At 51.7% G+C, this 11,149-nt stretch overlaps 2 protein-coding genes across 2 annotated transcripts in view; one reads left to right on the top strand and one right to left on the bottom strand.

Annotated features, from left to right (window-relative positions):
• The first annotated feature begins 1,460 nt into the window (after positions 1-1,460).
• LOC104124464 (olfactory receptor 8I2-like) lies at positions 1,461-2,414 on the top strand. Its single transcript, XM_009636804.1, has one exon. It carries the CDS (start codon positions 1,461-1,463, stop codon positions 2,412-2,414), a length of 954 nt encoding a protein of 317 aa, XP_009635099.1.
• Positions 2,415-5,712: 3,298 nt separating this feature from the next.
• Positions 5,713-11,149, bottom strand: part of LOC104124463 (olfactory receptor 1052-like) — a 9,142-nt gene continuing 3,705 nt past the window's right edge. Inside the window, exon 2 of the mRNA XM_035892368.1 lies at positions 5,713-6,706. Coding sequence (XP_035748261.1) covers positions 5,713-6,696 — 984 coding nt within the window. The 5' untranslated portion in view covers positions 6,697-6,706. The remainder of the gene's footprint in view (positions 6,707-11,149) is intronic.

The raw sequence follows: 11,149 nt of genomic DNA, 5'->3' as shown, positions 1-11,149 counted from the left end.
CCAGGGAAGGGTTCGAGTCCCCAGCCCTGGGGGGATTTAACAGCCGGGCAGAGGCGGTGCTGAGGGCCAGGGTTTGGGGGTGGGATGGCAGGGGTAGGGGAGCAGTTGGGCTGGGGGAGCTTAAAGGGCTTCTCCAACCCAAACAATTCCATGATTCTATGAGTCTATGGAAATATTTAGCATGTTCTTAACCTTGAAGCCATTTAAGATAGGATTGTCCTCTCCAGGGCTGGAAATTCACAGATGAGGCCGTCACCGCAGGTTGCCTCTACGGGATGGAAAAGTGCCCTTCTCCGATGCCATCAATTTAATCCCGGCGATGAAATTGTTGTCAATAGAGAGCAACACATGCTTCGAGGGTACCAGCCCTCCAGACGGAGCTACAGCTACATCTCCATTACCAAGCAACGTTGATCAAGAAGATCTGAGGTCAGTAGAGGAAAACGAGAGGTGCTGGGGCTCCATTACCCTCCTGCACTCCCTTCAGCCTTCTGTATTTTTTAATTCAGCCCATTTTGGGGGAGCGGATGCTGTTTGGTGACCGGGTTGTACTGGTGCAGCTGCAGCTAAAGGAAGCCCATCCGTGCCCTCCAGGAGCATCCATGGCGTGAAGCCAAGTGCCCTAGCAGGGGTTAGGAGGTTTCCTTCAACCCCCTCCCCCCCCCGCCCCCACTCGTGACCCCCATCTACAGCTGATGGAGGGGCATTTCGGCTGAGACGCAGACATCTGTGGATGGATCTCCCACCAGATAATTCATCTGCACAGGGGCTGTGTGGGAGAGGTGGGGATATCCAAGCTGAAGCTTTAAAATTTTGCTTTATATTTAATATATTTTAGCGCCGTTGCGTGGATATTTGGCCACAGAAAGTTGACTGTGAGCAAAGCTGTGCTGGGGGGAGACGCCGCTGCCACATCCCCCACCCCCCCCCCCCACTCCAGCACACGCAGGGGGGTTTCTTCGACAGGAGATACATTTAGAAATTAAAACCAAAAAAAATTCAAGTGCACAGCTTTGTTTCATGATGAAAAGGCTGCACCAGAACTCATGAGGGTGCGGAAAAACACTGATCCAGTCTGAGAAAAAGGAGAAAAAAAAAATCCGTAAAATCTCCAGAAATGAGTGGTGAGGAGCTGGATTTTCTCTGTTTTCCACATTTTTAGAGTGTGTTTATTCGACTTCATTGCCTTACACCTGAGCAATTAGTGCAGGGTAGATAAACCATGGCAGAATTATTTTCTTTTAAAGTCTCTCTGCATCATTAGCTCCTTCACCCGTTTGATTTGGAAGCTTGGGTTAAAGGCAGAGACGCAGCCACCTTGTGTTTTTCTACACAAATAGAGCATTTTCCGTTGCATTTACTTTATGGATTAAACTCCAGCATTTCCGTGGTATTTCTCTCTCAGGGATTTATTTCACCGATTCGTTTCATTTCTGTGCAAATTCATCTGACTTGCAGAAATGATGGAAGTGGAAAACCTCACTGCTCTGCCCGGCTTCATCCTCTTGGGCTTCTCTGATGCCCCAGAGCTCCAAGCCACCATCTTCCCAATTTTCTTATCCCTGTACATTATGATGGTGCTGGGGAACCTGGTGATGATCCTGCTGATCAATGCCGACCCCGAGCTCCACACCCCCATGTATTTCTTCCTGACCCACTTATCGTTCATAGATTTCTGCCTTTCCTCCACGATCGTCCCGAAGGCGCTGGAGAACCTCCTGCGGGGGAGAGGCCACATCTCTTTTTTGGGTTGCTTTGCCCAGTTGTATTTTTCCCTTGCTCTGATTGTCTGCGAGTGCTTCCTCCTGGGGGTGATGGCGTACGACCGATACGTGGCTGTGTGCAAGCCGCTGCTTTATGCCACCATCATGTCCAGGGCGCGTTGCTACGGCATGATGGGGCTGGTGTACACCACGGGCTTCCTCACCTCCCTGGGCCACACCGTCCTGGTGGGGAGGTTGTCCTTCTGCCAGGCCAGGAGCATCAACCACTTCTTCTGCGAGCTGCCCGCCCTCCTGCAACTCTCTTGCTCCAACACCCGCGCGAACAAGCTCCTGCAGGTTTCCAATGCTGAGCTGAACACTGCGGGCTCTGTCCTGATGATCCTGGTGTCCTACACCTACATCCTCCATACCATCCTGCGCATGCCCTCGGCCAGAAGGAGGCTCAAAGCTTTCTCTACCTGCGCTTCCCACCTGGCTGTCATCACCATCTTCTACGTGCCGGGGATGCTCGCCTACACCCAGCCTCGCAAGGCCTGCTCCCGGGATCAGGTAAAACTGGTTTCGGCATGTTACACCGTCCTGACCCCCACCCTCAACCCTTTCATCTACAGCCTGAGGAACAAGGAGGTGAAGGGGGCCCTGAGGAGGCTGTGGGTGCGAAAGCTGGTGCCTCGTCTAGCCAGGCTTTGAGAAGGCATTTGCAGCTCTTCGGTACTTTGGGGGTGATGAAGGAACACGCGTTAGCGGTCGTTATTGGTCAGCTCACGGCCAAGGAGCTCACACAGCAACGCCGGGGTACGGGGAACCAGCAAAACCAATCGTTCCCTTCAAACAGCTTCAGTTTATTTTCATCGTGGCGTGAGCCTTCAATAATTAATCAAAATAATCATCAGGGCTTTCCTAGCAAAACTGAAGTAATACCACGCTGCGTTGTGCCTAAATTGTGTCCAATGAAAATATTGCCCATAAAAAGGATGCTCAAAACGGAGGTAAGCGATTATTAATCTATCCCTTGCCTGCTTGATAAGTGATTTTCCCAAATGAGCTTGGAGAACTGCGTCTCTGTCCAAGTCAGTGATCCGTGGAGAGCTGCAACGTGGCCCAGACGCTCCGGATTTTTCTAGGAGCGCTATCTGAGCTGCTCTTAGTAAGGCTTCGCTCAGCCGGGCCCCGGTGAGGTCCCCTTCGTAAAGGCTGGGAGTGGGGATGGCAGTTGTCCATACAAGAAGGAGCTGAGAAGGTCTCCAGGATGCTGCCTGCAGCAATGCTGACAGGAGGAGAACCCCATGGAAATGACCTGGTGATGGCAGGGTGGGATGTGACCACCCAGGTCAAGGTCCAGCTCCGACCTCAGAGGCGATTCCTGACCAACGTATGGAAGAACCATCAGAAAGCACCAAGCTTTGGTGGCTCTGGGGACCCGGAGCCGTGCTAACGACTCGTCGTGGGCACACATACGTTGCCAGAAGTGTATCCCAACCAAAATCTTCCTGGGACGTATTTTCTCCAGCTCTATCACTATTTCCCCTGTCAGCTGAGTGGCAAGAGGTCCGTGCTTCATGTGGCAGCCACTGAACCACAGTTGACTGCGTTACGACTCTTCTGTATGTCATCGCATGGCTGAGGTGGAAGATGCTCTAAAGAAAACAGTAGACCACGGGTTTTTTAATGTTTAATCAAGACAGACCTTTAATGAACTGTACAATTTCTGGAAGAACCCGCAGCTTGAGTAATGACAAAGTGAACAGATTTATGTTTTAGAAAAAGTGCCTTTGTAAACCGTGGTCTTCCTCAAAGAACGGTAATGAATAACGACTGACTGCAATGGAAACCAGTTATAACCAGCTTTAAGCTGGCGTGATAGGAAATGCTACAAAGGCTTTAAGCCAAGTTTCTGATGGAGTTTTCAGGAAAATTAGAGGCATTTGGGCAATTTCCCCAAGAATGTGACCTCTGTAGCACCTCGATTCTGCGTGACTCAGAAGGAGGGAGGAGAATCGTTAACACACGGCGAAGGAGCTCATCGTTCCCTTCTGCTCCATCCTTCCATCCTCTATGCCTAGGGACAGGTCACTGAAGTCTGGGTACAGTGGTGTAGCTGTGTTTAGAGCGCTGGGTGGGGGAAAAACCCCCAGTTCCCCTCTCCCTGAGTCATCAGGGAATGCAACCACGGCAATTGCCATGGCCAGCATCACCTGGGGCCTCCACCCACACCCTCTGCCCAGGGCTTGGGGCACTATTTAAGCTCAGCCCTGGGTCTTTGACCACTTTCAGAGCTGTGCTGTAGCTGGTCCTGGTCTGTTCTTCAGTTTCCTTGGCTTAGATCTCACCCTCTGTTTCCCCTGGGCCATCGATGGGGGCTGCTGCTCTGCTCGGGTGCCGTGGGACCGTGCCCTGCGGGTGAGGCCATCGCCCACCCTGGATCGTGGCCACCTTCAGCTCCCAGTTTGCCTTTCCCTTAGGGAGTAACTGGTCCTTGCTGCTCCCTGAGCCATGTTGCATCACGCAAACAGCATGGACAACTCCTAATGCGTGACCAGACCCTCCAAGCTGAGGATAAAGCAAGCTGTTATGGAAGGTAAGTGTGATAAAGACCTGGCCACGCCTTTTCCCGTGGCCATCTCTTAAGAAAAATGGCCCCTGCTGGGCTGTCCGCCCCAGGCAGATTTTATTTTACTCTATATTAGGAATCCACAATGTAGACTCTTACATCTGAGCAAAAAAAGAAAAAAAGTTTGGATTATTGGCATAACAATGCAGTGGGCGTGCTTAGGTCGTGGTTTCTAGGGCCATCTAAAAGAAATCGTGCTAGGAGTGTTTAGCCCTTACATTAGCGATGGAAAGCGCCATGTCTGGGCGAACTCGGATGCAGTCATGTGCAAGTTAATGTTAAGTGACAGCTGACACCCCCCCTCTCTCTCTGTGGGGACTTGCCATCCCAGCTCTTACTGCTCAAGGTCCCTGAAAAGTCAGCCTCGTCTCGGCTTTGGCGAGATTCTGCAGCATCCCTCGGTGGTAGCGCCTCGGCATCTCGGGGAGGAGCCAGCTGGGAGGAAATATCATTTACAGCTGCCCCTCAGCAAGAAAATAAGGGGGGGAAATACTTCTCCATAGCGAGTTAGGTTCAACCAGGCTGCTAGGGAGAAATTCCACTGCTAAAGCTGCTGCTGCTCCTCCTGAAGCAGATGGAAGGTGCTGGTCAGCCGAAGCCCATCTCTCTCTCCCATGGGGCAAGCTCGTTGGCGGAATTAAACATCTCCCCGCTGTAGGAAGCAAGGGGTGGGGTGAGATCCACACGGGTGGCCGAGCGTGCTGCTGGGTAGGGGCAGAGCCAAGCCGGAGCTTGGGATGAAAACGCCTGGAAGCCTCCTCCAGGTCTGGAGGCAAAGCGGTGGAAGTTTGGTTTTGTTTTTTTTTTAGCACAGGCACAGCCATGCTGCTTCCAGGCCACGATGTTCTGGTCACTTTAGAATCTACCTGATACTAGATCAGTGGTCCCTCCTTGTCCTCCCTTTCCTTATTTTCCATGGCACATCCCCCAGGAAGCACATGAGCTTTCTTCTTGTTTTCCTTGCAGTCAGCCTAAAGTGAGGTGGGTTTGGGGTTTGGTGTTTTTTTTTTTTTTTTGGATATACTTCCCCCAAAGCCTCCAGTCCTCCTTGAACTTGCCTCCAGAGAAATCGCTGCTCGAATCAGTGTAACTTCTAAAGATGCTAAGCTTAAGAGGGAAATTCCTTACGAGCTTATTTTTACCCCCTCCTGTGATATTACATCATTTCACAGAAAAAAAAAGAACCCAACCCAAGGGATGAGACGAGGATGTTTGTCAGAAGCCAGTAACGACAGGATGTCTGCTAACGGTGAGGCGCTGCGGATTTTAGAGCACGCTTAAAACGTGTTGTGCCTGCTTCCGTAAATGCCTGTGGTTCCTTACCCCTCCAGGCAGCCGGTGGAAGGCTGCTTAAAAAGGGAAGCGGCAGGAATCTTCTCAACTGCCCAGGGCCAGTTTGGCCAGCAAGCAGCTTGCCAAAACGTTATTCGCCGTCGTTTTTTGAAGCGCGTCCTTGACCTCCTTGTTCCTCAAGCTGTAGATCAGAGGGTTGAGCAGAGGAACCATCAGGGTGTAAAACACGGCGGTGACTTTCTCCATCTCCAGCGAGTACCTGGAGCCCGGCTGCATGTGGCTCAGCCCGGCGGGGACGTAGAACAAGGTCACGGTCAGGAGGTGGGAGGCGCAGGTGGAGAAGGCTTTGTGCCTTCCTTTGGCAGACCTAATCCTCAGGATGGAGAGGAGGATGTAAACGTAGGAGATGATGATGATGACGAGCACGGACATGGAAATGGTTCCGTTGAAGGTTACGAGCAAAAGCTCATTGGGGCGGCCATCTGAGCAGGCGAGCTTCAGCAGCGGGTTGGTGTCACAGAAGTAATGGTTGATGACGTTGGGGCCACAAAAAGGCAACGGCAGCAAGCAACAAGTTTGGATCAGTGAGTTCAAAACCCCCCCCGCATATGACCCGGCCACCAGCTGAATGCAGACCCTCTTGGGCATAGAAATAGCGTAGAGCAGCGGCTTGCAAATGGCTACGTAGCGGTCGTACGCCATCGCAGCCAGCAAGAGCACCTCCGTGGTGATAAGCGCAAGGAAAAAGAAATGCTGGGCAAAGCAGGCAGGGTAGGAAATGGTTTTCTTTTCCACCAAGAAGCCAATGAGCAGCTTTGGAGAAAAGACGGAGGAGTAGCAAAGATCAACCATGGACAGATTGCCGAGGAAAAAGTACATGGGAGTGTGCAGCTGGTGGTTTGTCTTGATCAGAGCGATCAGCCCAAGGTTACCCACCAGGGTGATGAGATAAATCATTAAGAAGATTATGAAGAGAGGAGTCTGCAGCTTGGGCTCGCTGGTCAGCCCTAGGAGGACGAACTGGGTCACCAGGGTGCTGTTGTCTTTAGCCACGGTCCCGTACTTCATAGTGGTGTGCCTGTTGGGAAAAACAATCGGAGTGGAGGAAGAAAGAGCAATGGTGTGGCTTGCGTACGATGCTGCTGTCAGCCAGTACTTGATTAGATATTCATTGACAGTACAAAGCTTTGAGACTGGAGGTAACACCTAACCACGCTTAGGTTCTCAGCAAATCCCCACAGGCAGAGCAACTAATCCCAAACCCCTCAGAAACCACATTTTGTCCTTACTCTCTTTAATCGTGAGGCTGAACCAAAAAATTAGGTTTTTTTTTTTTCTTTAAAGAAATAAAATAACCCCAGTATCGAATGATTTGAAAGCTGGAGGAGGTGTGAGAAATTTGTAGACATGTCACCTCGTTTCGTTAGGAGGCAGAGAAGGGGAACACATCTCATTTTCCCTTCCCGTCTTTCAGTGTGTCCAGCTCTGGAGCCCTCAGCACAAGGAGGACATGGACCTGTTGGAGCGGGGCCAGAGGAGGGCTACTAAAATGCTCCGAGGACTGGAGCCCCTCTGCTAGGAGGCCAGGCTGGGAGAGTTGGGGGTGTTCAGCCTGGAGAAGAGAAGGCTGCGGGCAGAGCTGAGTGCGGCCGCTCAGGGCTTCAAGGGGGCCCAGAGGAAAGGGGGGGACAAGCTTTTTAGTAGGGCCAGCTGGGACAGGACAAGGGGGGATGGGTTTAAACTGAAGCAGGGGAGGGTTAGACTGGATCTAAGGAAGAAATTCTTTACACTGAGGGTGGTGAAACCCTGGCAGGGGTTGCCCAGAGAGGGGGTGGAGGCCCCATCCCTGGGACCATTCCAGGCCAGGTTGGAGGGGGCTGTGAGCAACCTGCTGTGGTTCAAGGTGTCCCTGCTCCTGCAGGGGGGTTGGGCTGGGTGACCTCTAGGGGTCCCTTCCCACCCAAACCATCCTATGGTTCTGTGATTCCCCACAAGAAGACCAAACGCATGTATGTGGCGACAACCCAGGGAGCCCCGAATCCCCCGTGCCCCCTGCAATCAGCGGTGCTGGGTCCCCAGCTGCCCGCACCAGCTCCCCGAGGGTCGCTCGGCAGCCGGGCACAGCAGCTCCCCCGTGCATCGCTTGTTCTGGCTGGGCTGCCATGTTTCTGTCGATAGCCTTGGTCCCAGCACGGAGGGGAATATCCCCCTCAATGTTGCAAATCCTCACGGAACAGGGGGGTTATCACACTTAATTCTTTTCATCTGCTCCAGCTCCGTTATTACTTAGCTGGTTTGCTCCGCTCGATGCGGGGAACGAAGGCGTTTTCAGGCTGCTCTTCGCAGCTGGGAGACTGAGGAACGAACCGTCCGAGATGTGTTACGTACGGAATAGAAAGCTCTCGGCTGCATTCAGGGGAATTCAGGAGGTGGGGAGGGAAAGAAAAAAATAAAATCCCTGATGGGAAGGCTCCATACGGCGGAAGGAAAACCGGTGCCTTTATTTCCAAACCACACACCACCTTGCACACCGTGGGGTTTGTTTTTTTTTTCTAATCGAGCCCTCCACTCATGGTTACGCGCTCTCTCTAGCGGAGCACGGCAGATGATCGGAGTCCTTCGTACGCCTGCAAGACTCACTTCTGGCACTGGTATCGATCACCAGCGGCATCTGTGTGATCAGCAGCAGCGGAGATCTTTGGTTAGAACAGAAATTAAGGGGGAAAGAGAAGCTGGTAGTGAAAAATAACACGAACTGCGAGGCAGGCAGGTGTCGGTGCGGTACCCGAGGTGAATAGCGGGGAACGAGGATTTTAATTGGAGCTACAGGACGCGAATCTGTGTGCCGCCACACCAGTAAGATCTCTTCCACGTGGATCATCCCCGCAAGTCCCCCTTCTGCTGCAATATCTAGCCCCGAGGCCCCGCTGTCTCCTGATTCTCACAGGCGCTGGCGGCACCTTTGTAAAGGACCCTGGGGACCTACGGGAGCAGAGTGCGCGGCAGCTTCTCGTACAGGACGCCGTGCCGGAGGGTGGAAGGGTGCCAGGGGAGATGGTACTGGATCGGCGTTCTTGGGTTCAGCGGTTCCTGGCAGGGTGGCGATCTTGCACTTGAGATGCATTGCTGTGCTCTGCTTTTCTGCAATGAACCCAGAGTCCCAGAACCCCAGTCTGGCAGGGCCCTCAGGAGCTCACCCCGTCCCACCCCCCTGCCCAAGCAGGCTCACCCAGAGCAGGGGGCACAGGACAGTGGCCAGGCGGGGGTTGAAGATCTCCAGAGAAGGAGACTCCACAGCCCCCCTGGGCAGCCTGGGCCAGCTCGGGCACCCTCAAAGTCAACAAGTTCTTCCTCCCGTCCAACTGGAACCTCTTCTGCTTCAGTTTGTGCCCATGGCCCCTTGTCCTGGCGCTGGGCACCACTGGGAAGAGTCTGGCTCCGTCCTGGTGACCCCCACCCTTGAGATATTTGTAGGTCTTGATGAGATCCCCTCTCACAAGCCCAGCTACCTCAGCCTTTCCTCATAGGGGAGATGCTCCAGTCCCCCCATCATCCTAGTTGCCCTCCTCTGGACTCTCTCTAGGAGTTCCTCACCCTTCTTGAACTGGGGAGCCCAGAACTGGACACAGAGCTCCAGGTGGGGTCTCAGAGATGTGCATCTCCTCTGAGACAAGGCAAAATGATGACAAAGATCTAAGTAAGGTCTGCAGGCTCTAATGTTTGGTGATGGCTGAATCTCAGCCCTTCACTCTCATCACAGTCCTACAGCTCAGAAATGACTGGCTTGCTTTTCCTAAGTGGGATTAAACCGTCACTTTCCTCTTTTTGAGGCAGAACCATGAAACGGAGAGGGGCAAACCATGTCTGCACCTACTCTTCCTTTGCTAGATCTATCCTACTAAATAAAATAAGCAAAGGCTCATTCCCTGGCCTCGAAGGCACAGATCACACACTCGCTTCTGGAGACTCACTGACCCTCGCCCTTCTTTGAGTTACAGAAAGGCACTTTGAGCTGAAACTCTCCTAGGATGAAAAAGCAAGGAAGCTCAACTCTGACCAGAGTTTGCTTTTCGGTTCTGTCTGACAAGCAGTGTGGCAGAAATACGATGCAGTCTCTCCTTTTTCATATCATGTTCGGCTTAGATTGCTTCAAGGAGAGTGCACAAGCAGTCCATGGCGTGGAAAGGAGACATAAATCATGCCCATAAATCAGCAGCCCAGGCTGCCTGTACCAGCAGAGAGAGGGGAAATTGCAGCAGGTGCATAGATTAGATCCCATATTTTACTGCTCTCATCACCACACCCTCTTCTGACTTAGCAAAGAGTTTGTGGAAGGAAGAGTAGTTTTCTCTGTTGCGGAGACAACACGTAGCGGAGTTTTCTGCAGGAGCACAGGTCCTCCCAACAGGCCTTCAGGTCTGGGACCCAGGTTTTAAATGAAAGCAAAAGGCTGATTCTTCTAACAAGAGCGGCAGGCTGAGCGGAAGGTCCACAGGGATCGCGGGGTCACCTAGTTTGAACTCATACCAAACACTATGTGAAAGTCACCCCGTTTCTTCTGGCCTCAGGCCCACTAAGCACACTGTTGATCATAATGTGACGTCCATTCAAGCTAGCTTTTCTCCAGAATTGGGGAATTCAACACTCCCTGTTGGAGCTTAGTCCAAGGGAGAGTTTACTATCTCTGAGAAAAAAATTGTGTTGGACTTCTCTTTTGCATTTTTTTGGCTTCTGCAGGTCCTTGACATGCCCATCCCTGCTGGTCAGGATGGTCTGCCATCACCCAAGCTCTGTAGGAACACCATACCTATGCCCCGATGCCAACCAAACACCTTTCTTCTGAGCTTACAATCTTTAGCTCTCTGACCCACCTCAGGAAGGATTAATTTCGCATTAGCTTTAGACATCAGAAGTTAGAAGAGGTGAATCCCAGCTTCCCTAGAAGATATTTTCCCCAGTTTTCCAGCCAATGCTCCATTTCTGGCACCCCATATGATGTTTGTTGGTCCTTTATGTGCACCAAATCCCAGTGTCCGTCTTCCCAACACTGCCATTGCTTCGTGGCTGGTGCTTCTAAGGATCCCATTAATCTTTGCTGTGATTCTCTTGCAACAGGAGCTCATGCTGAGTGGCCAGCCTTTAAATCCTTTAAAGAACTGCTGTTTTCTTGGTCTGTCATTCTCTGGTTGTGGCCTTCCTGCCTTCCTTAAGCCTATATATGTGTGACTTCCCATCAGCATAGCAAGAAAATGCGTTTTTATTAGCTCAGGCTCTGTGTGATTGCCCAGACCTCACCATTATTTGACACTATGACATTTTGTGTGTAACTTTTTCATTTGTATTTGTAGATCAACATTAAAAATGTTGAACATCATCGGGACTAGATATCTGCAAGCTTTCTTTCAAAACACCTTCAGCCATAGAAGTAGATGTCTGCAAAGGTACCTCTATCAGCCAAACTTACCTGTTCATCAAAAAACAAAATAGGGTTTGTTTGCCAAAGCAGTGTCTCAAAAAAAAA

The sequence above is a fragment of the Egretta garzetta genome, unplaced genomic scaffold (assembly GCF_000687185.1).
Source record: "Egretta garzetta isolate BGI_Z169 unplaced genomic scaffold, ASM68718v1 scaffold804, whole genome shotgun sequence".
Taxonomy (NCBI): domain Eukaryota; kingdom Metazoa; phylum Chordata; class Aves; order Pelecaniformes; family Ardeidae; genus Egretta; species Egretta garzetta.
This window is presented reverse-complemented; position numbering and strand designations above follow the sequence as displayed.

What these genes read in the sequence shown, in the direction of transcription:
- LOC104124464 (XM_009636804.1), top strand. Translation starts at nt 1,461, where the DNA reads ATGATGGAAGTGGAAAACCTCACTGCTCTGCCCGGCTTCATCCTCTTG.